Source organism: Polypterus senegalus, chromosome 7, assembly GCF_016835505.1.
Source record: "Polypterus senegalus isolate Bchr_013 chromosome 7, ASM1683550v1, whole genome shotgun sequence".
Lineage (NCBI taxonomy): Eukaryota > Metazoa > Chordata > Cladistia > Polypteriformes > Polypteridae > Polypterus > Polypterus senegalus.
Window position 1 is genome coordinate 148,389,299 of NC_053160.1, and position 22,389 is coordinate 148,411,687.

Below are 22,389 nucleotides of genomic sequence, written 5' to 3' on the forward strand. Positions count from 1 at the left end.
TGTTAGCCTTCTTAATGGCTTCTGAACACTGTCTGGAAGTTGATAGCTCACAGTCCACTATGACTCCTAAATCCTTCTTATGAGGTGTACTCTTGATTTTCTGACCGCCCATTGTGTATTCAAACCTAACATTTTTACTTCCTATGTGTAATACTTTACATTTACTGACCTTAAACTTCATCTGCCACAAATCTGCCCAAGCCTGTATGCTATCCAAGTCCTTCTGTGATGATATAACGGATTCCAAATTATCTGCTAATCCACCTATCTTGGTATCATCTGCAAACTTAACCAGCTTGTTACTTCTATCTAAATCATTTAGATATATTTATTAAAAATAGCAGCGGCCCTAGCACTGACACCTGTGGAACACCACTCTTAACATCGGCCAATTCTGAAGAGGTTCCTCGCACCTTCATCCTCTGCTTCCTGTGTCTCAGCCAATTCTGCACCCATCTAAAAACATCACCCTGAACTCCCACTTATTTTAATTTGATGCCCAACCTCTCATGTGGCATCTTATCAAATGCTTTCTGAAAGTCAAGATAAATAATATCATATGCTCCACTTTGATCGTATCCTTTTGTTGCCTCCTCATAGAATTCCAGCATGTTAGTAAAACACAACCTCCCTCTTCTGAACCCATGCTGACTGTTCAAAATAACTCCTGTCCTTGCCAGGTGTTGCTCAATCTTATTCTTAATAATTCCTTCCATTAATTTTCCTGTGATGCATGTTAAGCTTACTGGCCTATAGTTGCTTAGATCTGCCCTGTCACCCTTTTTATATAATGGGATGATACTTGCGTCCTTCAGAATCTCTCCAGTGCTCAGTGACTTCCTAAAAAATTGTGTCAAGGGTTTATATATGTACTCACTAGCCTCCTTAAGAACTCGAGGATAAATATTATCTGGGCCTGGTGATTTGTTTGATTTCATCTTATTTAATCTGAACAGGACTTCTCCCTCTACAATTTCCAAATCCCTCAGTACCTTCCTAGTAGTTGCGTTTACCTCTCTGGAGGTTATCCACTTGCTCACTTGTAAACACCTCAGAAAAATATAAGTTTAGGGCATCCGCTATATCATTGTCTGTATCTTTTAATTCCTCTTTACTATTTATGATGCACTTGACATCCTCCTTGACTGTTCTTTTACTACTAAAATACTGAAAGAATCTCTTGGGGTCTTCTTTCACCTTATCTGCTATATTCCTCTCCAACTGTCTTTTAGCATCCTTGATATCCTTCTTAATGGTTGCCATTATGTTTTCTATGATTCCCTTATATGCCTTATACGGCAGTTTTTTCCTTTGCAAATTCTTTTTTAAATCTTTATTAATCCACCGTGGAGTTTTTTGTAGTTTCCTATTAATTCCAAATTTAGGTATGTATCTGTCCTGCATTACATGTAAAACATTTTTAAACCTGTTCCACTGCTCCTCGACTGTCTCCACCCTTAAAAGCTTATCCCAGTGTATCCTACTTAGATTTTGTCGCAAATTATATACCAATCCACCTATATTGGTATCATTTGCAAACTTAACCAGCTTGTTACTTATATTCCTATCTAAATCATTTATATATATTAAAAATAGCAGCGGCCCTAGCACTGTCCCCTGTGGAACACCACTCTTAACATCGGCCAATTCTGAAGAGGTTCCTCGCACCATCACCCTCTGTTTCCTGTGTCTGAGCCAATTCTGCACCCATCTAAAAACATCACCCTGAACTCCCACTTATTTTAATTTGATGCCCAACCTCTCATGAGGCACCTTATCAAATGCTTTCTGAAAGTCAAGATAAATAATATCATATGCTCCACTTTGATCGTATCCTTTTGTTGCCTCCTCATAGAATTCCAGCATGTTAGTAAAACACAACCTCCCAATTTTGAACCCATGCTGAGTATTCAGAATAACTCCTGTCCTTGCTAGGTGTTGCTCAATCTTATCTATACATATAAAGGAGAGTTGGGATCCGAGAGACTGTGTTTGTGGAGGGATTGAGAGTTAAGGCGGGTGGGGAAATCACGTGATCATCTCCCCCCCCCATTCACTTCATTTCGCTCCGAGCTGAGCTCCGCAGCTGACACGGTCTTACTGTTCTTTTTCCTTAGTGTTTAGTCCTCTCTACTTTACTGATTTACTGTTTACTAGACGCAGTACTTACTGAATAGTATTTTTTCCTTTAGTGTTTCTACTTAGTGTTTAGTAGACGCGGTGTACCGGTGTTCCCGGTGTTGCGGTTTACTGTTACTTTCTACTTCGTTTTTGTACTTTAGTGTTTAGTAGACTTTTACTTTATCTCATTTACTGTTGTTTTTTTACTGTCGTTCCCGGCGCTTTTGCCCTTTTTTACTTTATCTCATTTAGTGTTTGGTAGACTTTTACTTTATCTCATTTACAGTTGTTCCCAGTGGTGTTGCCGTTTTTCCCCGTTTCTATTTTTTATGTATCATGTTCACAAATTAGTCATAGAGAAAATGTATATATTTTGGCTCCAGGAGGACAAACCAAAAATGTATATGTAATGTTGTAAGAAGCCCTATTAGTCGCATGTAGATACATAATTATTCCAACTACAGCGAAGCACACGTGGTCTGCTAGTCCTTAATAATTCCTTCCATTAATTTTCCTGTGATGCATGTTAGGCATACTGGCCTATAGCTACTTGGATATGCCTGGTCACCCTTTTTATATAACAGAATATTTGCCATATCCCAGTCCTTAAAATTGCCCAGACCATGGAACATCTGTTACATAGTTGTAGTTACATACCCTGATGATTTCATTACATTTTGAAAGTACAGCTACATCGTAACTATGTAAGTACACTTGTTTTTGGATCAGTGAAAATTGTTACATTGTAATTTTATAAACTGTGGAATAACAATGACAACTGAGTAATTAACTATAGCATTACAAAGTATTACACAGTAAGTACGGAGTAATAACTCATAGTTACCCTGTAGTTATACAGGTAATTACATAGTAGTTACAGTGTAATTATGAACACTTTTATTAATATTAAAAAAGAAAGACACAGGCAACATGAAATCAGTTCAGTAATGTCATATTTGTTACTTTTCATTTAACTCTTTTTTGCCTACTGGTGATGTGAGAAATGATTTAATGTTTCAACATCTTGTCAACAAAAAGAATCATGTCTACTTTACTGTCCAGACTTTGAAGATTTAAAGCCAATTAATAAACAAATGTAGGAGGAGAGGAAGAAAACCTTTGTGACAGCAGAGGCCTCTCTAATCCGTGATCGGCTGAACTCCAGCTGTGTTCTAGTGCACTTCTGTTGGGACGAGTTAGTACAGAATTCTCCTCCAGAAACCTGAAAATATAAAATTACTTTGATAGCCTGATTGCAGCTTCCCTGTGCACCGCAAAAATGTCATTTAAGAAGTGAAAATATTTATATCAAGGGATTAAATCTTGTTTTCCTTATTGTAAGATATATTGACTAACCAAGACATTTGTACTTAAAATTATTTAGCTTATTTTATGAAATCCTGTGAAGTTTTACTTACCTTGCAGATTTACATGCAAAAAGCTAAACAACTCCAGTTTCAGTTTTTTTATTTTCTCGTCTAGTTTTTGATATGCGAGTTTGTGTTAAATTCCAATGAAATACAATTTGCTTTATGGCAAAACTATCAACCTTTGGATCTCCTTAATAGGCATCTGGTTTTAATCTTACATTATTTAATCAACCTATAAAATAGAATAATTGAGTTTTCCTCATTAAAATGCTGTTTTTTTTTTTTTACATTATCAGTGAAACTTTCTCTTACAGAAAGAGATTAGTATAGAATTGTGACCAAAAGCCATTGTCACCTTGGAATCCCCACTTCCAAATATTTTGTGTATTTTAAAACAATGACAAAACGAGTCTTGTAATTTCTGAGTGTGTGCTGTGCAGCCGTATTCATCGATGTAATGAAATTGCTTGGTCACATCTTCCCATGTACGTATTTAGACGAGACATATAGCTTTTGATTAGAAAGCTGCCGTGTGAGATCATATCTGCTTTAAAAATAAATGAGACTAATTTCATACCTGACATTCTGCTCAAAAGGTGAAACAGCCTTAGCAAATGCTTTTAAAACTCCATGAGGAAAAATAAAGATTAATTAATCAAGACTATGGTGCATAACACTGATTTTTTATTAGAATTTATTTGTAACAAATGGAACTTGTGTCAGCAAAGAACTGAGTTTCATACAGACTTCTTTCGCCACCAATATAACCTAAGTAAGAAAATAAAAAGCACTCCTTTCATTCTGAAAAACGTTTACGTGACTACTAATCAGAGGTAATTGTATGATTTTTAACAAGCCATTTTTTACAATTTAATTTATTTTCAGTCTATGCATCCAGAACAGAGAGAGAGAGAGAGAGAGAGAGACTGAGAAAGAGAGAAAGGGAGAGAGGAAAGAGTGAGAGAAGAGTGTGTCTGTGAGAGAGAGAGAGAGAGAGAGAGCACAACGTTAAGGTTTGTAATGACACTCCCAAGGTTGAATGGCAAAGCCACATAACAGATGGTTATGACAGATTCTGCAATCTTCTGCTGGAGTATCCTGGCACCAGACATGGATGCTTTTTTTTGCCACAAATGCATTTTGTTTTTTTAATATACCGTATTTTTTTTCCTTTGTCTGTTTAATTTTTCTGTGTTATTTACATACACACAACAAGTGAAATTTTAAGTAAATTCTTACAGATGGGTTCAAGTAATATATTATTGGGTTTAGAATCAATAGGGCAGTGCATAGTACAAAGATATAGAAAGTGCAAATTGTCCTAAAGGGCCCGCTGTGGCCATTTGCAATGTTTTAGCATGCATACCAAAAAAAAAAAAAAAAAAGAAAAGAAAAATGAAAAGGACAGAAGATAATTGGACTAATACAAAGTTACACAGGTACTGTAATTAGAAAGTGATAATTACATGATACCTACATCCAGTTGTAGTTAAATAATAGCACCGTACTTATTATGCTATTAAAAATTAAAAACATATCTGGAAAAAAATGCATTGCCAAATGAACGAGATAAAAAAAAACAAAAACAAGAACAACACACGCCTGCAGGTTGACAAAGTGACTTGTGGAAACCTAGTAGAACAGCTAAATCAATAATGAGGGAAAGAAAGTAACTGGAATGCACATCGACAAAAAGAAAGCTGGCATCGATGAAGGTGTACTGTATGTGTGCCACTAGTTTCCAGCAGAAATCTACACAGTGCATCTGCAGCTTTCATGTATAAACTGTACAAACGTATGCCCACCTTCGATTGTCTGCATCCACATGAGTGTCCAGTCTAAAAGTCTCTACGAAAACGCTTTTGACCAGCTTGCCAAGGACACGTCTCCTTCAGTATACGCTACTTTGCCCAGTGCCTTGTTATTTTCATAAGGCTTTTGAAAAAGTTTTTGTAGTACTAAAACTATGCAATGCTTGTCACATTCTATAACGTGAAGTGCTTTCCAAAATCCACCTAGAGGTAGCCATCCGTAATATGTTTAAAAATAAGAAAAAAAAAGTGCTTCATACTGCTAAGGTTTGGTCTTCATTCAAAATAACTAAGATTAAGAAGTAGCTCATTCTAGCGACTAAACAAATTCTTCCGCACATTATCTAGCTGGCAGAGCTGCCCTGACACAAAACTACCACATGCTAAATTTAAAAAAAAAGAAAGAAAAAAAAAAAGAAAAGAAAAATTTTTCGAACGCCAAAGCTTTTCATATAATACATATAACAGGCTTCAATTTTTAAAAGTGCATATAAACCTTAAAGGATTATGAAATTATACTTGAGAACGTCATTCATGTCTATGTGTATAATTAGGTAAAAGGGGTCATCAATAGCCTATTGTCAGAATTAATAGAAATCCTTTCCAGTTTCTGAAAACAACTGTACTAGGACTGTCTCCAGTTAAGACCTTAGGTAGGCATAATATCATCAAAACTGGAGACCGCCTGGAGATCTTTGCATATACGAGTTCAAAAGTAATACTTCAGGTTTAAGTTGAAATAGATATAAACTATAATAATGTAAGAATACATAAATTTTGAAAGGAACATTATAAAAAAACAGGCATTAGTTATAAGGCACTCTAAATGCAAAATTAAACAATAAACAGTAGGCTATTTCAACGTATTGGTACCTTAAGAGAACAAATACTCGTATGCCTTGCCCTATCACATCAATAATGACATCTACAAAGTGTTCGAACCTATGCTAAGAGCTTAGCATTCTGCACAAACCACTAAACACTGGTGCACCTAATGAGACATGACAATCTCCTCTTTTTTTACATCGGAACTATGTAATGGATCACAAAGGAACTACTGTACGTACTGTAAATCTTATTTATTATACAGCTATTTATTGCACAAGAAAAGATGCACTGTATCGGAATATGATTTATATCATTTAATATCCTAATGATGTGCATTCCAGTGAACATCCTCTTCATTTCCCTGTAATCTCAAACGTCTCCTAATGGAAGCTGTTTTAAAGTACCTCCCCCCGCCCAAATCACCCCCCCACCCCCATCTGAGGCAGTTTGGCAAACTGCTTAAATCACCTTAATATGGAAGAACTAAGATAATTGGTAGCAGCAACTTTATACTGTGCGCCTCCCTGTTGATTCCACAAAGCCCCAGTTTATCAAATGATTTGTATGGAAATTCTCCTAAAAAAAAAAAAAAAAAAAAAATGCAACCCTGAAAATCAAAGAGAGAAAAATGAAACTGTATAACATATTAAAAAGTATGGATTCAAATTGAGGAGCACAAGAATGTGCAAAAATCCACCCTCAAGTTGAAATAACAAAAAAAGGGGAAAAAATATTTCCTCAGCCGGATGTTACATATAACTGGTCTACAGCTTAAAAAAAAGCTACAAGATTAAAAAAAAAGTAACACTTAAGCAACCATTTGTTTTAGTTCACTTCATTAAATGATAATCTTTGTTAAAAAAAGGGAAATAAGTTTACACAGTTAAAAATGAAGCACAGGTCAGCAGTATAATACAGTACTAAAAAACTAAATCAATAACTTTATTTTAAAACATTCCCCAGTTCTCCCTAATATTTACGTATGAGCATTATGGTGTGGGGAGGGGGCATTGTTGAAGTAGTGTCTTCTGTTCGTAATTAACCAAGAACTGGTGTCCATTTCATGAAGTGTCCACTTGCATCTGATTGCAATACTTTCAAGATTCACTTTTACAATGTGCATTCAGTTTTTTTAGGTAATCCCGAAAGTAGTACATGTTTTGCCCATATTATGTTTTTTTCCATATAAATTTCAACACAAAGAAAATCCTTGAGGCAACTGAAAAAAACAACATTCCTTTAAGCTGCCTCAGCAGTCAGGATTCCTCCATTCATTTGGGGCAGATTGGTAAATGGTAAGTTCTTGGTCCACCTGGAATAGTTTATTTAATTCATTTTGTTTTTATATTCCACTTATTTTGTCTTTAGCTAGAAGTTAACAAGTACTTCTCAAGCACAAATATATGGCTCAGAAGAGGCTCACTGGATCTTAAAGGGCCTGCTGTAAAATCCAGGGTGGATTGAGCTTTTTATGTTGCATAGTGATCAAAGCTTCCAAGGTACTCCAGTCCAGCTCGATAACAGAACTGGTATTGATCCTAAACAAGATAAGAGACAGAGAAAGAGAGCATTATTACATGTTTTATTGAATATAACAACTACATTCATAAAAATCTGATATACTTTAAATTTCAAATTGTTGACTTTATACTGTAAAATGACCATCAGAAATCAGGTACAGGAGATCACAGTGTCTCTACTAAAAGGATACGTTCAGTATTTTAAAAGTTAAATGTATTTATTCACAAACATTTTATATGTGCATTTGCCATGCAAAATTGTTTTCTAAAGTTAACTGTTTTCTATAAATGCAAAAAAAATATCTTGCCCTCAACTGGTGCCTTACAGCAAAGGCTAATGGGGCATGGGGCACCACCAGAAATATAAGCCTAAAAACATATTAAAGAAACTGCAAACGTTTTGATAAGAAAACATGCCTTCCACGTTTCCAACATAAGTTTGAGGGATAAGGGATCTGGAAATAATATTCCTGGTACTATTTTTCTCATGGTAAGGATATGTTTTCAATGTGCCTGACAAAGTTATCACACAAATACAGATGTAAACCAAAACAAAACCAACCATACTATATGAAAAGTTTACTGTGATTTGGTCTTTTGGTAGGAAACCACACTCGGGGTATTTTTTTTAGATTTATAGGAAATGCTTAACTTTAGAAGATAATGTTGTGTGACAAATGCACGCAAGAGAAGAAATAACCTTGACCTGAAAAATACCAAACTTACCCATTAAACCCAGAGCAAAGCTCTGCTATGTTAATTACAACATAAGAAGTTGTGATTTAATGTCATGCAAAAAAAAGTTTGGGGAGTTAAGTCAGTGGCACATTGTATGATTTTAGTCGGACTGAAAGTAAAACGTAACAACTAATGACTGCTTTGAAGATGTTAGATTACATTACTTAGAATCATAGGGGATTCAAAATTATGCAACTCTGTGAAGACTTTTGTTTGACAGTTATGCATTATGCATCATCACATCCAATGAAAATGCTACCTGATAGTGTTCCTACAAAATGTCTTTTGGTGTCTGGGGTCTTTACAATAGCTTTCCAAGTATAGTTATCTATCTAGGCCCGGCTTTTTCCTTTATTCATTCTGTCATTGGGTGATCCAAAATACTGGCTTTACTTCTGTCCTATGATTTGCACTACTGAGTGTGTGCTCATTGGTTGTTAGCTGTCACACACACAAAGGCCAACCCTAAAGTGTTAAGACAAATTAAATCTTGTTGAGTTAGTTGGTTGCGGCGAGTCACAGACCATGATGATTGAAATGGCAGCGATGTTAAAATGCATGGCTGGCATTCATAGGAGTGCACCACTAATACTAGACTCGTCAAGATTATATTAATTCTTTGAGGGCTGAATATTGTTTCCAAAAAACATAGTTTTCTGAAAAGCAATGCCGTCACACAGAAATCAACATAAAACATCTGTTGTTGCATGCTGTGGCTGCCAGTTTGCCAAGAATGTGCGGCAGGCTTGCTGCCAGGCTGTCTTTGTGTGGCTGGGGCAGCAGCAGCGGTCACTGTCACAGTGCAATCTTATCATTGTTAAATGGCAGTCCTCCCAGGCGAACAGTGCCACAGGTGTGTCAACTCCTTGAACCTTTTCAGCACCATGAATAGCTGGGGACCAATCAGCCGAAGCCAGAACCTCACATTCGTCTTTGATCGCTTGTATCAAAATCGGAGTCAGACAAGTCATAGAACAGTTCAGAGAGAATAGGCAAAATGTGATCCCCGAAGTATTCTGCTTTACGCATCCACATTGATCTCTCACCAGGTGTCAGGGCCATTTTTATCATTGTTTGTGCCTTGCTACTCACACAAGCGCAAGAAATCTCAGTCAAAACCAACGAAGCTAACTTTCCTTCTAGGAACAAGACTCCAACTAAAACATAATGGTTGGTTTTGTCACAGTTTACAGTTGATTATTATTGTCAACTCCTCCTTTTGACAAAAGTCGACATCAGCCCTGACAAAGTTAAAAAGGGCTATGACTAAAAATCACTGAAAAAGTTATATAATGTGATGGGAGGTTTTTTTTGCACAAAACCTGCTAAGTTGGCTCAGGAATCCTGCGTAAATACCAGTGCACAGCTTATACATGGCTGCAACCCCAGTCTTGCACAGGAAAAATTAGAGTCTATACTTAAAAATATGTTGAGTCTCTAGTAATCTCACAACCTGCTGGAGGTAACAGCAAAGGAGAAAATGAAAAAGAAACTGAGTGCCATTATGAACAATGCTACACATCCTCTCTCTGACACACTAACAACTGAGGAGTTTCAGGAAATAAATTACTCAGCAGAAGTGTGTCAAGGAACGCTATGGGGCTTCTTTATACCAACAGCAATATGTCTGCATAAGGCCTCAAAGGGACTATGACAGCCAAGTGAAATGGTTTTCTTTTTTGTAATTTGGTAAAAAGACAAATACTCCTAGGAGACAATAAAGATCTATCTATCTATCTATCTATCTATCTATCTATCTATCTATCTATCTATCTATCTATCTATCTATCTATCTATCTATCTATCTATCTATCTATACTAAACAATGTCAGAGTTCTTCTTTGATGAACTAATGTATGCAGGTATAACAATTTTTTTAAAAAAATAATCAGAATTTAAAATGCTGCTCTAAAGTACAACAGAATTCCACATTAACTGGTGGCTTCACTCAGTTTAAAAAAAAAGAAAATGTAATTTGTTTCCTTTACACTTAAGTCAACTTAATTATTAAAGCTGATGGGCTAAAGTGTTGAGTATTTCAGCAGATGTAAACCATCAGCTTCAATTATGTAAGTATTTTGTAACATTCACAAGTTGTGCACCTGGGTTAGGCAGCCAGATGTATTGTTTTTAAAAGGTTATGGGAAATGCATTAATGCTACTATAGTCAACCTTAAAAGGTTTTTCAGTGTTTTATTGGTAAAAAAGATCAAGGATGAGGTAAACTGCAGTAAGAAAATAAAGGTATAGAAAATAAGGAGGGGGGACATATTGTTATGTCATACATACTTGGTTTGTGAAAAGGTCAGTAGCGGGCCAGCAACTACAGGAACTATTCAGACCATAATAAATAAATCAGAGATTATACACAGAGGTATGAGATTGAGGTTAAAAGTGCCAATAAAAACTTGCTGGTGCCAGACAACGTTTACCTCAGCCAGTAATGATATGAACAAAAAACAAAATCTTGTCAGATGGGAAACGGTTTGGCTAAAACTGTATTTTTTATGACAATGCATATTAAATACAAAATGATAAAAGTGATTCAAGGCAAAAAAAGCATCTGTCTAGCATGGATGAATTAACCCAAAGTGTTCAGCAAAAGAAATTATTTTTTACAATATATGCTATTTTTATGTTTAAACTAGATATGTGGATAAGTCTTATTTGACAAGCTATTAATTTTTATAGTGTGTCAGAGATTGGCAAACATCTTGTTAAGTGCAATTAGCAAGGAATGACCAGTTACATGTGAAGTGAAACAATCGTTTGTCAAAATCTAAGTATAAACTAGAAAACAATCAGCACCAACAAATTTCCAAAGTTGTTTTCTTTTCAAGTTATAACAAGGATCAGATCTTAATGTTCAGATCCCTCAGTGTGGGCCCATTTTATTTTTTAAGGTGTAATTGTGTTGATGTCATGGACTGCAAAGTTATGCACCACACTGCTTCATAGCATGGTGGGGACAAAATAACAATGTAAATTGAAAAATATAGAGAATAACAAAACATTTCAAAAGCGAAAATAAATAACATTCAGAAATAACACCTAATGAACTACACAAACGTTTATGTCTATTGCATTCATGTTTTTTTTTATGAGGAAGCACCAGACACACTTCATTGCAGCAAAGCATTCAATGCTATTTAACTTAACTTTTAACAAATCTTTTGATAAGACAGTAGATCAGAGATTAATCATTAAACTCCTAAAGATGGATTTATGAAAGTTATTGAAAAGTTTAGTAAAATGCAGAAAAACAAATCTGTGATCAATGGAGTGATTTCAAAAGTGGGGCCTCACAAAGCTCAGGACTTGCATATGGCTGCTGCTTCTTTTAATTTATAAGACCTTTAGCTAACAATATAGTGAAAATGTTGCATTTGCAAATGACAATAAATTCAATGGATCTAAGATAAAGTAATGTTTGAGCAGGTATGCAATGAATACATTTTATTGCATTTTGGACAGCCTTGGTTCTAAAAATAATATCATATGTGATAACATTGTGCTATGAAAAGTCTGTTACAATATCATATACACATTACTTGCACAAAAATCTGTTTTGCTCAATTGGAAGAATCCTAATCCACTTTATATACAGTAAATAATTAGGAATGTTATTTTTCTATATTATCTTAACGGAAAAAAATCCAGAACATTGCAGGAATTCATCAGTGTTTGGTAAGCATGCTGGATTTGTGTACAGCCTTGCTATTTCCTTTGCTCTTTTATTCTTTATTAAGAGCCACATTAGGAGGGGGTCTCTTGTCGTACAGCTATATGAGTTAGGTGACTTTTGAGTGCTGGGTGCTGTTTAATGGATTGTCTATGAGACACATTAGTACTTGCTATGCTTTTTACTTGTTTGATTGGATTTTATTATTTTACTGCATTTTGTTGTTTAATTTTAAAAAGTCCAACGTAATGAGAAAAGATTTACACTTACTAATACCATATACTGTATGTACAAAAAGTCCATTTATATCCTATCACAAGCCAAGAAAAGATAAGCTTAAGCTGTGTAATACAATCATAAGGCATCTCTGGAGTACTAAGTGCAGGTTTGGTCTCCATATTACAATATAATAAGAGTAGCACTTGAGTAAGCCTAATGAAGACTCATTCTAGCACTGCAAAAACAAGTCCTGAGAGAAAAAACAGCATGCTGAATATTCTCAGTTCAAGCAAATGGTGTTCAAAAGGAAACATGACAGAAGCTGGCTTTCTTTTTAAATGCATTATTTAATAACAAGATGGAAGCCAATGAAATGTAAGGTATCACCAAATTGCTGCCAGGAATATTTTCACAAAGAAAAGTGTGCACCACTTACTAGTGTAATTAACTAGGTATTTTTGTTTTTTAATTTTATTTTAGCTACTTTCAACTTGTGTTCACCAAAAATAATTCATATTCTCTTTGTGTTTCAATTTGTTGTAACAATATTTTAGTTTACAAGGTAGTGCTTAATAATTCCACCGTAACATGTTCTCAGTGATTTTCTCGCCCCTAGGAAACAGGGAGTAGAAGAGAAGGTTGAAGTTCCAACATTCTTCTAGATATGATTATCTATCTATCTATCAATCACAGCACAGTAGGCTCAAAATGGAACAGTGGATGACCTTTCATATACTTTTTTGGGAGATAGTTTAGCACTTGAATGAGCCACTGTGAGGTACTGTGGAGCTTTACCAGCCAAGTGGCTAAAGCAATTCCATTAGATTGATCATAGGCCCGTTCCGATGAGGGGGCAGGCCATAAGCGTTCCTGTGACATGACTTCAGCTGCAATATTCCCTTTTACCTGCACAGTCACCTACTGAGTTGTTCCTCAGTGGCACATTTAACACTGTTTTAGGATTTTTAGTGCACATCACATTAAGATTATATGTAAAGAATGATTTTTAGTTATCAGATCAAGCACAAAAGTCTTGCATGTGACATGCTGACATTAATACAAGTATCTCTGTCTTGAATGATTCAGGTAAATCTAATTGTTTATTTGCATTTAGAGTTTGAAGAGACAGGGGTATAACATAATGACATTTTTTTGCAAGGCTGGGTACATGACAATACCCAGAAACCAAACAGATACCAACATGAAAAAGCTATTCTCTATCTGAGATGAGGCGAAGAGTGCTAGGAAAGTTTTCTACTGTACATGTGATTTAAGACCAAGGGATCAACTTATAAAAAAAGTATATGCAATGAAAATAAATTAAATAAAAAAATACTAGAAATGAATTACACAATTCTGTTATTCTGAACTTTCAAGGTTCAACTGAAGTGGCTTTTAATGTTTTATAAAGAGAAAACAGATACAAAGTTTTACATGCTTACTGTGCAATACTTGCTTAGATCATTATGTTAAAACAAAACTACACTATCATGAATAATAAACGCTAACAGTAAATTATGTTTAAAAAATGTGAATATACATTTCTTAAGCAAAATGTTTTGTGATGCAGATGAGAGGTCCCTGCTGTATTTGAATGAATGTTTCTTTAAGTGCTAAAATCTATGGGACCCTAACTAATCCCTTCATCTTAAAAGGTTTGTAGTGTATGCTGTGGTTAATTACTGTTGAGTGTTTCCTCCCACAGTCCAGACATGCAGGTTAGGTGGATTGGCGATCCTAAATTGTCCCTAGTGTGTGCTTGGTGTGTGCCCTGCCTGGGGTTTGTTTCCTGCCTTGCGCCCTGTTTTGGCTGGGATTGGCTCCAGCAGACCCCCTTGACCCTGTAGTTAGGATATAGCAGGTTGGATAATGGATGGATGGATGGCTGGATGTCACATCAGATCACAGAGTTCAAGTTTACTAACCTTTGTTCAAGTTAAGTTTGAAATAATTTTAAACTTTTAAATAAGCCAATATGTACTTAGATTTAACATGTACAAATTATTAATCCTCATGTTCTTACCTCAGTTTGAACCATGGCTGGCCGCTGTGTCCTCAACATTTTGACAGTTTGAAAGATGTCCACAACCCCCTCGTACCTCATTCTTTCCAGGACAATACTGAGTGTAATAAACACACCAGTCCTCCCAACACCCGCACTATCAGAAGATAAAAAAAAAAAAAAACACAACAGTCAATTAGATGAAAATCAAGTAGCTCTAGGCTTTCTGCTAATGGCTGCTTCACAAGCAGCAATTATAAAATCATAAAGACTAACAAAGTATTTTTGAAAAATGTGACTTAATCTGCCTTTCTGTAAGGTTATTTTGTGAGTTTTTGGTTTTCTCAGCAGTAATAGTAAACCTTAGGGGCCTCCTTGTCAGGAACTTAATGGCGCAATCCAAACAGGTCATTTGCTACACTGACTGATATTAGCCAAACTGCTTACAAAACACAGAAAAGAACCACTTCAGTTAATATTTTAGTTACAAATGAAAAAAATGAAATTAAATAATATAGTCAAACAATTTTAGTTTTGCAAGCCAAAAAATCTAGTTAATTACCTCCTTTACAAAGGCTGCCTTACCTACAGTGGACGGATATTGGTCCATCCTGTCCAAACTGTTCTTTTGTTTTATGCACTTGGCCTATAAAGTCAATGAACCCTTCGCCTGATTTTGGCACTCCTTGCTCAGGCCAGTCAGTAAACTGGAACTGCCTTACTGTTCGTGACTGGCCATCCTAGGAAAGAGTAAAAGAAAAAATCATAAAAATAAACATACAAAAAATGGTTAATTTGAACTGCTTTATGTTGAGTGGGAATGCAATAGAATATAATGTGCATTCTGCCAGCACTGCAATGTAACAAAATTATATTTGCTACCATGCAAGTCTGTTAGGATTCTGTAGCTGAATGATTTTAGTCTATAGATTAATATTCAATATACATATATATAAGTATACCCTGTCAGTGGGTGATGCTGACTGAAAGGGGAATGCTATGAGGGTTTTGATCTACAGACATGTGGCTCAGCCACTCGACTTAACTATGATGTCCAACAACTGGTATTTCCCAATTGATAATTTCAGGATATAGAGCAGAGTGTATTCTAAGAGTAATTTTAAACAGGAAACAAACACCTTACTGTTAAAGTAGCACATGATTGACCAAAATGTAAATAATTTATATTAATAATGATTATATAAGGTAAATAATGCTATAAGAAAAGGCTTTATGTACAGCTTGAAAGTACAGTGTAGCAAGACTAGCCTTGTGCATCTGCCATCTGTTTTTGAAAAAGCTGAACCCATATGAAAATATTGGGGGCAATTGTTTGCTTTGCTTATTAATACAAAATCTCTACATTATTTTTAGTATGTAGTCTTATTATTAGTTCTATACTTATTTTTTTATTCATTATAATGGTGAGTTCTGAACTACTATGTCCAATGTTTGTAAAGAACACATTTTGACTTTCAATTGTGACAATAGTGCTCTAAATTATTAATAAAATAGTGCTTGGCTTGTTTTCTAAAAATCTAATGACAGAATGATGGTTTTGAAGCAACATATCTTCAATACAGATATAAACACTCAATTGAAGATCAAAGACAATCCTTTGGTCCACCGAAGAGGTTGGAAGGTTTTTTGCTGGGAAAATAGTGGTAACATTATAAATTATTTTTTCTTTGTTTAAGTTAGCAGAATGATGTAATTTACTTTTTACAGACAGTTATTTTACAAACAAATAAGTATATACAAGTATAATGTAGCAAAAAAGTAAAAATGATTACAATTTATTATGTTAATATAGAAAAACTAAACTCCAATATTCACGGAACCAAATGAATTCAGGCAGTGGTTCACTGAATTGGGGATTTCTGTCAGATATATTAGTATAACAATACTTACTAAATTTACAGATGCACACATCAGATTACACTGTTGTATAGTGACATACTGTCAGGAATAGTGAAGAATATCATTTAAAACAGTACTATAATAGTTTTAACAATTGTGATAAATGTATTTGTATAACATATTTCATATTTGATTACTTTGCTTTAGCTCTCAGTAATCAAGTAAACTGAAGTACAGTACAGTACAGTGAAATATCAAGAGTCTGGCTAATAAATAACTTAAGCAATAAAATTAGTATATACTGCAAAATACTGCATTACAACTAGGGATGTAGATAGAAATTGATTTTTGGATTTGCCAATGCAAAAGTGTGAGGCTCAGGCTCTAACTGACTATTTTGCCAGATCCCTCCAATAATTTACAAAATCCGCATCTCATTCAAGAAAATGTCACTCTCTCTCACACTCACACAGATTGGCTGCCAGATGTTATTGTGCCATGGTGGACACACACACACAAACCCAAACACACACAAAAACAATCATTCCTACTTTTATTTCGAGCTTTGCCCTTCTACACCAGACACGAGTATAGGAGCTTAAAACTGCATACGGCAATAATCTTGTCCCTGTCTAGAGAGTCGGCAAGTTCCCATACAAATATTAGTACTGATATGCTCAGACGGTCTGATGACTTTGAGGATAACAAACATGTCTTGTTTCAATTAGCAGCTGAAATCAGTCTCTCAGCACTGCATGATGTACAGGGAAGCATGACTGTTACTCTCAACAGTGTATTACATTAGGGAGAAATATCTGCAGGGCAGTTGTAAAGTACCTCCAAAAAAGATCAGAACCTTTAATTTTGTAGTTTATTGACTGGATAAGTACAGTGAACTCTGCATTTTGAAAATACATTCCACATGGATAGTATCTGGTTTCAAGCACCTCTTTTGCACCAAAGCTGTTGTATCCTGGGAGATAGGCAAGTGAATCACATATGATTCCTTACATGTCCTTATTAAATGTACTGTGTAACTCAGGTACCTGTCTGTCCAGAACATTATTCTTCATCTGTCTAGGATCTTTGATGCTTTTAATACTAACATGCAAATTAACTTTGGAGGTAGCTTCGTCTTATGTGAGACTTCCCAACAGGATATCAAATTTTTGTCCATTTACCCCTCAGTAAATTTCTTTACTGTATCAATATCGCTATTTGAATTTATTACAACCTGCCTGAAGAATGGGCCTCAGCTGCCTTGAAAGCCTGCACATTGTAATCGGTTCAGTTAGCCAATAAAAGGTGCCATTTTGCTTTACTTCACATTGCAACCTTTATCAAAAAAATCAACCTTATTAAAGTGTTTCTCTCATTTCTCACAACATTATTGATTTCCCCTGGCATAACAGTGTGGGAATGCTATTATAGCTGTCCCATACATTTTAATTTTTGCGTAACTGTCTTCATGTCTTTCTTAAAAATCTCAACTTCTTCTAAGACTTCTCTTTTGCTTTCCCTGTAAAAGACAGAGGGCGCCACTGTCCCAGATCTCCAGACACACCACACTGAGCAGTCCCAGGTACAAAATAAAAGTATTTATTCTCACAAAAATACCTTTTTACAGGTCAGTTCCACAGTCTTCCAATAAGCAATCCTCCTTTTTCTCCTCCAGGTCAGCTTTGCCTTCTGCCTACAGACTTTTACTTTCTGGGGGAGGCTGGATGGCTTGCTTTTATGTCAGACCTGTGAATATTTCCGTTACCGGGCATAGCCCGTTAGAAGCACTTCTAGGTGGTATGGAAGCCCCCTGAAACATGGAGTCGCTCTCCCTAGCAGCAACAAAGGACTCCAACAGGATTGTCCTTCTGGACTACAACTCTCATACATCCCTGTGAGCACCCCTACTGGGTCCACACCAGCTGGGCACTGCTATCTATTATACCGGGTCGGAGGAACTGCCCTGGATACATCAACTCCCCCACTTTCTATTAAGTTTTATGTTTGTAAGGGATGTTGCTTTAATTTCATCCCATCCACGTTATGCTTCCTTCCATACTGTACTTACATTATAGCGTCCCAGCCGGGAAAGGGTACAACACAGTACTCGCACTCATTTATTTCTACATTGTTATAATCTAGATGTCAGTTTGTTCTCTTCCTTATTTTTTGTTTTCTGATTCTACCCATTTCTTTTCAGGTGTTTTTTCTAACATTTGACTGATCAGCTTATAATAGCCTGTAATAAACAAAATGACAGATTTTTTATTACCCTTACGGACATATAATAATATTCTGTAGTGCTTTACCTTTATGCTGCTACTGACCATTTTTCCCTTAGTGACCTTCAGGATTTGAATTTATGTTTTGTAGCAAACCTATTTTTATTTAGAAAAAATTCTTGTCAGATTAGGCACACTTTTTCTTATTTATACAGGCAATATTCAGCTTTGCTTAGTATAAAACATTAATCTTTATAAGAGATATTCAGCTCCTTTCATGCCACTTAATGAATTCCAGGTCTGGATCAGTTCCAGCTTTTTGTGCACTGGAATTTAAATAAAACTGAAGCAATCCTTAAAAAATGTAAAATCTATATTCATAAATTTTCTCACAGTTAGCATTAGATCCATTGGGTGTAATTTACATGTTGTGTAAACTAAACATTTTTTTACTATAGAGAGAAAAGCTATTTTGGAATCTTTTTACTTTTACCTCAGAAACATATTGACTGCTACTCAGATTTTCACATTGTTAAAACTCTTATTCATAGAATTATACACATACACCGAGTCATGCTGCCATTTCTGCACTACCTCACACTGTGCTGTATTATCTATTATTTATTTATTATATTACATATTTATTGACTATATTTATGTATCTAGATTGCATTATACCATACATTGCATCAATGTTCATATTCCTTACTACACATCAATATTGCTTCTACTTCTTTGTCTTGTCTGGCTTGTGTTTAAATTTGTAATTTGAAATTAAAATTTACATTTTAATTCTAATTTAAATTTTTTATTTGCACTTCATATTTGTTACACTGTGGACCCTGAGCTTTGCAATTTTGTCTATCTGTATACTTGTATATGGTTGAGATTACAATAAAGTTTGCTTTGAGTTTGACTTTTGAATTGCTTTTCAATATCTATATATATATAATTCACTAAGGCAAGACAACCATGGAAAGCACGCCGGAAGGGGCGTGAATTCACTAAGCCGCCGATAAGTGAGACACCTATGGCGTACGCAGGAAGGAGCCATGCCCACCAACTCCAAGCCCATTGGATCCGACGACGATTCGCAGGGCCACGCCCACCAACTCGGACGCGACGATGCCCACCTTAATTCTGTTATATCCTAAAAATATAACACATGTGAAACACATTCTTTCAAGTACTACACCCCCAAATTCTGGAGCTTCTTCCAGTTGAGCATTAGATCATTCCAGTCACTTGACTAAGTTCTTTAAGACTAAAGGTTGGTTTATTTCCTCGAAATGTATATATTTTTCTGACGTCATAACATAATTTCTGCCTTGTATTATTTTTATGCGTATTTTTGCATTTCAAGTATATTACTAATATAAATTGCTTTAGAGACTCAGGGTGGGATTCTTGAACACCCCTCACAGATGGGAAGGGCATGCAAGACTCTCACTGACTCTCAAAATGAATGACGCTTGTGAATGTCATTGTGAATTGGTTTAAGTTCTTAGCAGCTCAGCAGGTGGTAAGAAACTTCAAGTGGCTGAATCAAAATGGTTTACATTGTGTCAGCACATAGAAACCTGTCATTTTAACATCTACCATCTGCTGAAAATAACACAATATTCCTGAATAGAGACAAAGACACACAAAAGAAACAAATGAAGGACAAAAAATATTTAAAATATATTTACAAAGTTATGGAATACAATTTGTGCCATAATGAAACAAATAAAATGGCAACTATAATCACATACAAAAGTACATATATATATATATATCAATAAAAGGTGAAAAAAACATTTAAATAAAGGTCACATAATTATTATGAAACACAATGTCATCATTTTATTATTATTACAGGTTGTATTTAAAAAAATTTTTTCAAGACCATTTTTATCTAATAATATCACTTTTCCACACCACACATTTCTGAATGGCCATTTTAATGCCAGAGCTATTTATTTCAGTATGGCTTTTTTCATGATGGCTTTGTCACTTGGCAATCAAGACCAAAGGGCTAATAAACCTGTTCCTATTTGCTAATCATTTGCTGTTGATTACGTTTGCCTTACTTTAGGCAGCAGAAAATCAAAGGTTTTCAGTGGTACTTTACTCACATTCAAACTGGCAAAACATCAAGGCAGCAAGAGCTCCGACTATTAGTTTTGCAGATGAAATAAATAGAGATAATTGAACATATTGGAACTGTACCAAGCAATGGGTGTGATTATTAAATGATACAATTTAATAATTGTGTACACTAAAGGCCCACCAACCTAGTTACACATTCTCCCTTTCATAGGAAATGCCTAGTAAAAGAAGACCCGTTGCTAGCAGCTCGCTGTCCCTTTGAGGCAGATCACTCTTTCACAATGTCATTCTCTCTCTGTTTCACTCTCCCCAAAAACAAAACAACCCAAAACTCATGTATTTACCGCTCTTGGAAAGTTTCTAACTACTGTATTGGATGTTCTTCCAGTTTATTTAATGTAGAGGCTCTCTCTGTCTCTCTCTGTTTCCTTGTAAAAGGTAAGTGTCACCAATCCGAAGAGCTCTCTGTAGACCACAGTATGCCACTATTTTAAGATGAATTGAGGATACACAAGCAATGCTCATACACAGAAGTGCTCTTCAAAATATTCATGTTGATGAAAAGGTTCTCAATAGCTTAGGATCATTAGTGAATCGTCTCCCCAAAAAATGTCACCTGGAATTTCTAGCCTTGGACATTCAACGTTAATGCATGGCTATGCAATTTCTTCACAGGCATTTTCTGTATGGAAACAGTGCTCAATCAGCACTAAACTGCTAACTAGTTCATTAAGGTCAATGTTGAGTACTTGTCTCTGTACATTTCCAGTATATCATCAATTCTTCTCAAAATGCAACATGTATAAAACAATCTATTTCTATTCAAACAACTGTGTGAATCTTTTACCTCTTGAAATGTGCTGTTTGGAAAAGTAGCACTGTGAAACCTTTAAAAAAGGCCATTCTGAAATACAACCTGTCATAATAATAAAATGATGACATTGTAGTTCATAATACCTTGATAACTCGTTATCAAGAAACTAGGTCTTAATTTGAAAAGTCTTGAAATACCTAAGTCACTATGAAAATATCTGTTCTAGCGAACAAAAATGTAGATTTTAAACCATTATGTGCAAATGTATGTGTATTTCTAACAAAACAGTGAGAGTTTTCACCTGCTCTGGTTGTGACATGTGGAATAGAAACACAGTGTTAAACTAGTCACACATTGTAATACACCTTCCAAACCATTTTGCTCTTTTATTTCCATTTAATCTGAGATTTTCTGAAAACTTAATGGTGTTCAAACAATATCTAGCATACAATGCTGGAGAGTCACCATTTATCAAGAATTCATTTGAAAATTGCTGAAGAAGGACATTTTCATGCTAACGATCAATAGTGAGTTCAAATATCTTAAGAGATTAATCTGCAACTTTAAAAAGTAGGTTAGGTAATGGATGTTCTACTTTTTTTTCCCCAAAACACTTCCTAACTGAACATTTTACAAGTGAGTATAAAGTATTTCTCAATTAACCCTACCTCTAAGATCGTGTATCAAAAAATGTCACAAGTCATTTGAAAACCAATCGAATGACAGTTCTTTCATTTTATGGCATTGTTTGTGTAACTCCAATGGGATGAAATAAAGATGGAACAACTATCCATCCATCATCCAACCTGCTATATCCTAACTACAGGGTCACAGGGGTCTGCTGGAGCCAATGCCAGCCAAAAAAGGGTGCAAGGCAGGAAACAAACACCGGTGCAGGGCGCCAGCCCACCGCAGTGGAACAATTAATATGAAGCAAACATGATATAATTTAAGATCAACAGGAATGAAATATCACACACACTGCCAAAAAAAAATCACACTTTTTTAAAGAACAGTCTGTTCTTCTTTTAGACAACAGAGTTTTATTGTTTACTAATGTACATGGCAGATTTTGTAACAGTGAGAAAAAGCAAAAGTGGGATAAAACAGC

At 35.3% G+C, this 22,389-nt stretch overlaps 1 protein-coding gene across 1 annotated transcript in view; it reads right to left on the reverse strand.

The window, feature by feature from the left end:
• Positions 1-6,909: 6,909 nt before the first annotated feature.
• LOC120532913 (receptor-type tyrosine-protein phosphatase delta-like) overlaps positions 6,910-22,389 on the reverse strand; it is a 468,738-nt gene continuing 453,258 nt past the window's right edge. Inside the window, 3 exon segments of the mRNA XM_039759401.1 lie at positions 6,910-7,668; positions 14,313-14,448; positions 14,877-15,031. Of these exon segments, the coding sequence (XP_039615335.1) occupies positions 7,600-7,668; positions 14,313-14,448; positions 14,877-15,031 (360 nt within the window). The 3' untranslated portion in view covers positions 6,910-7,599.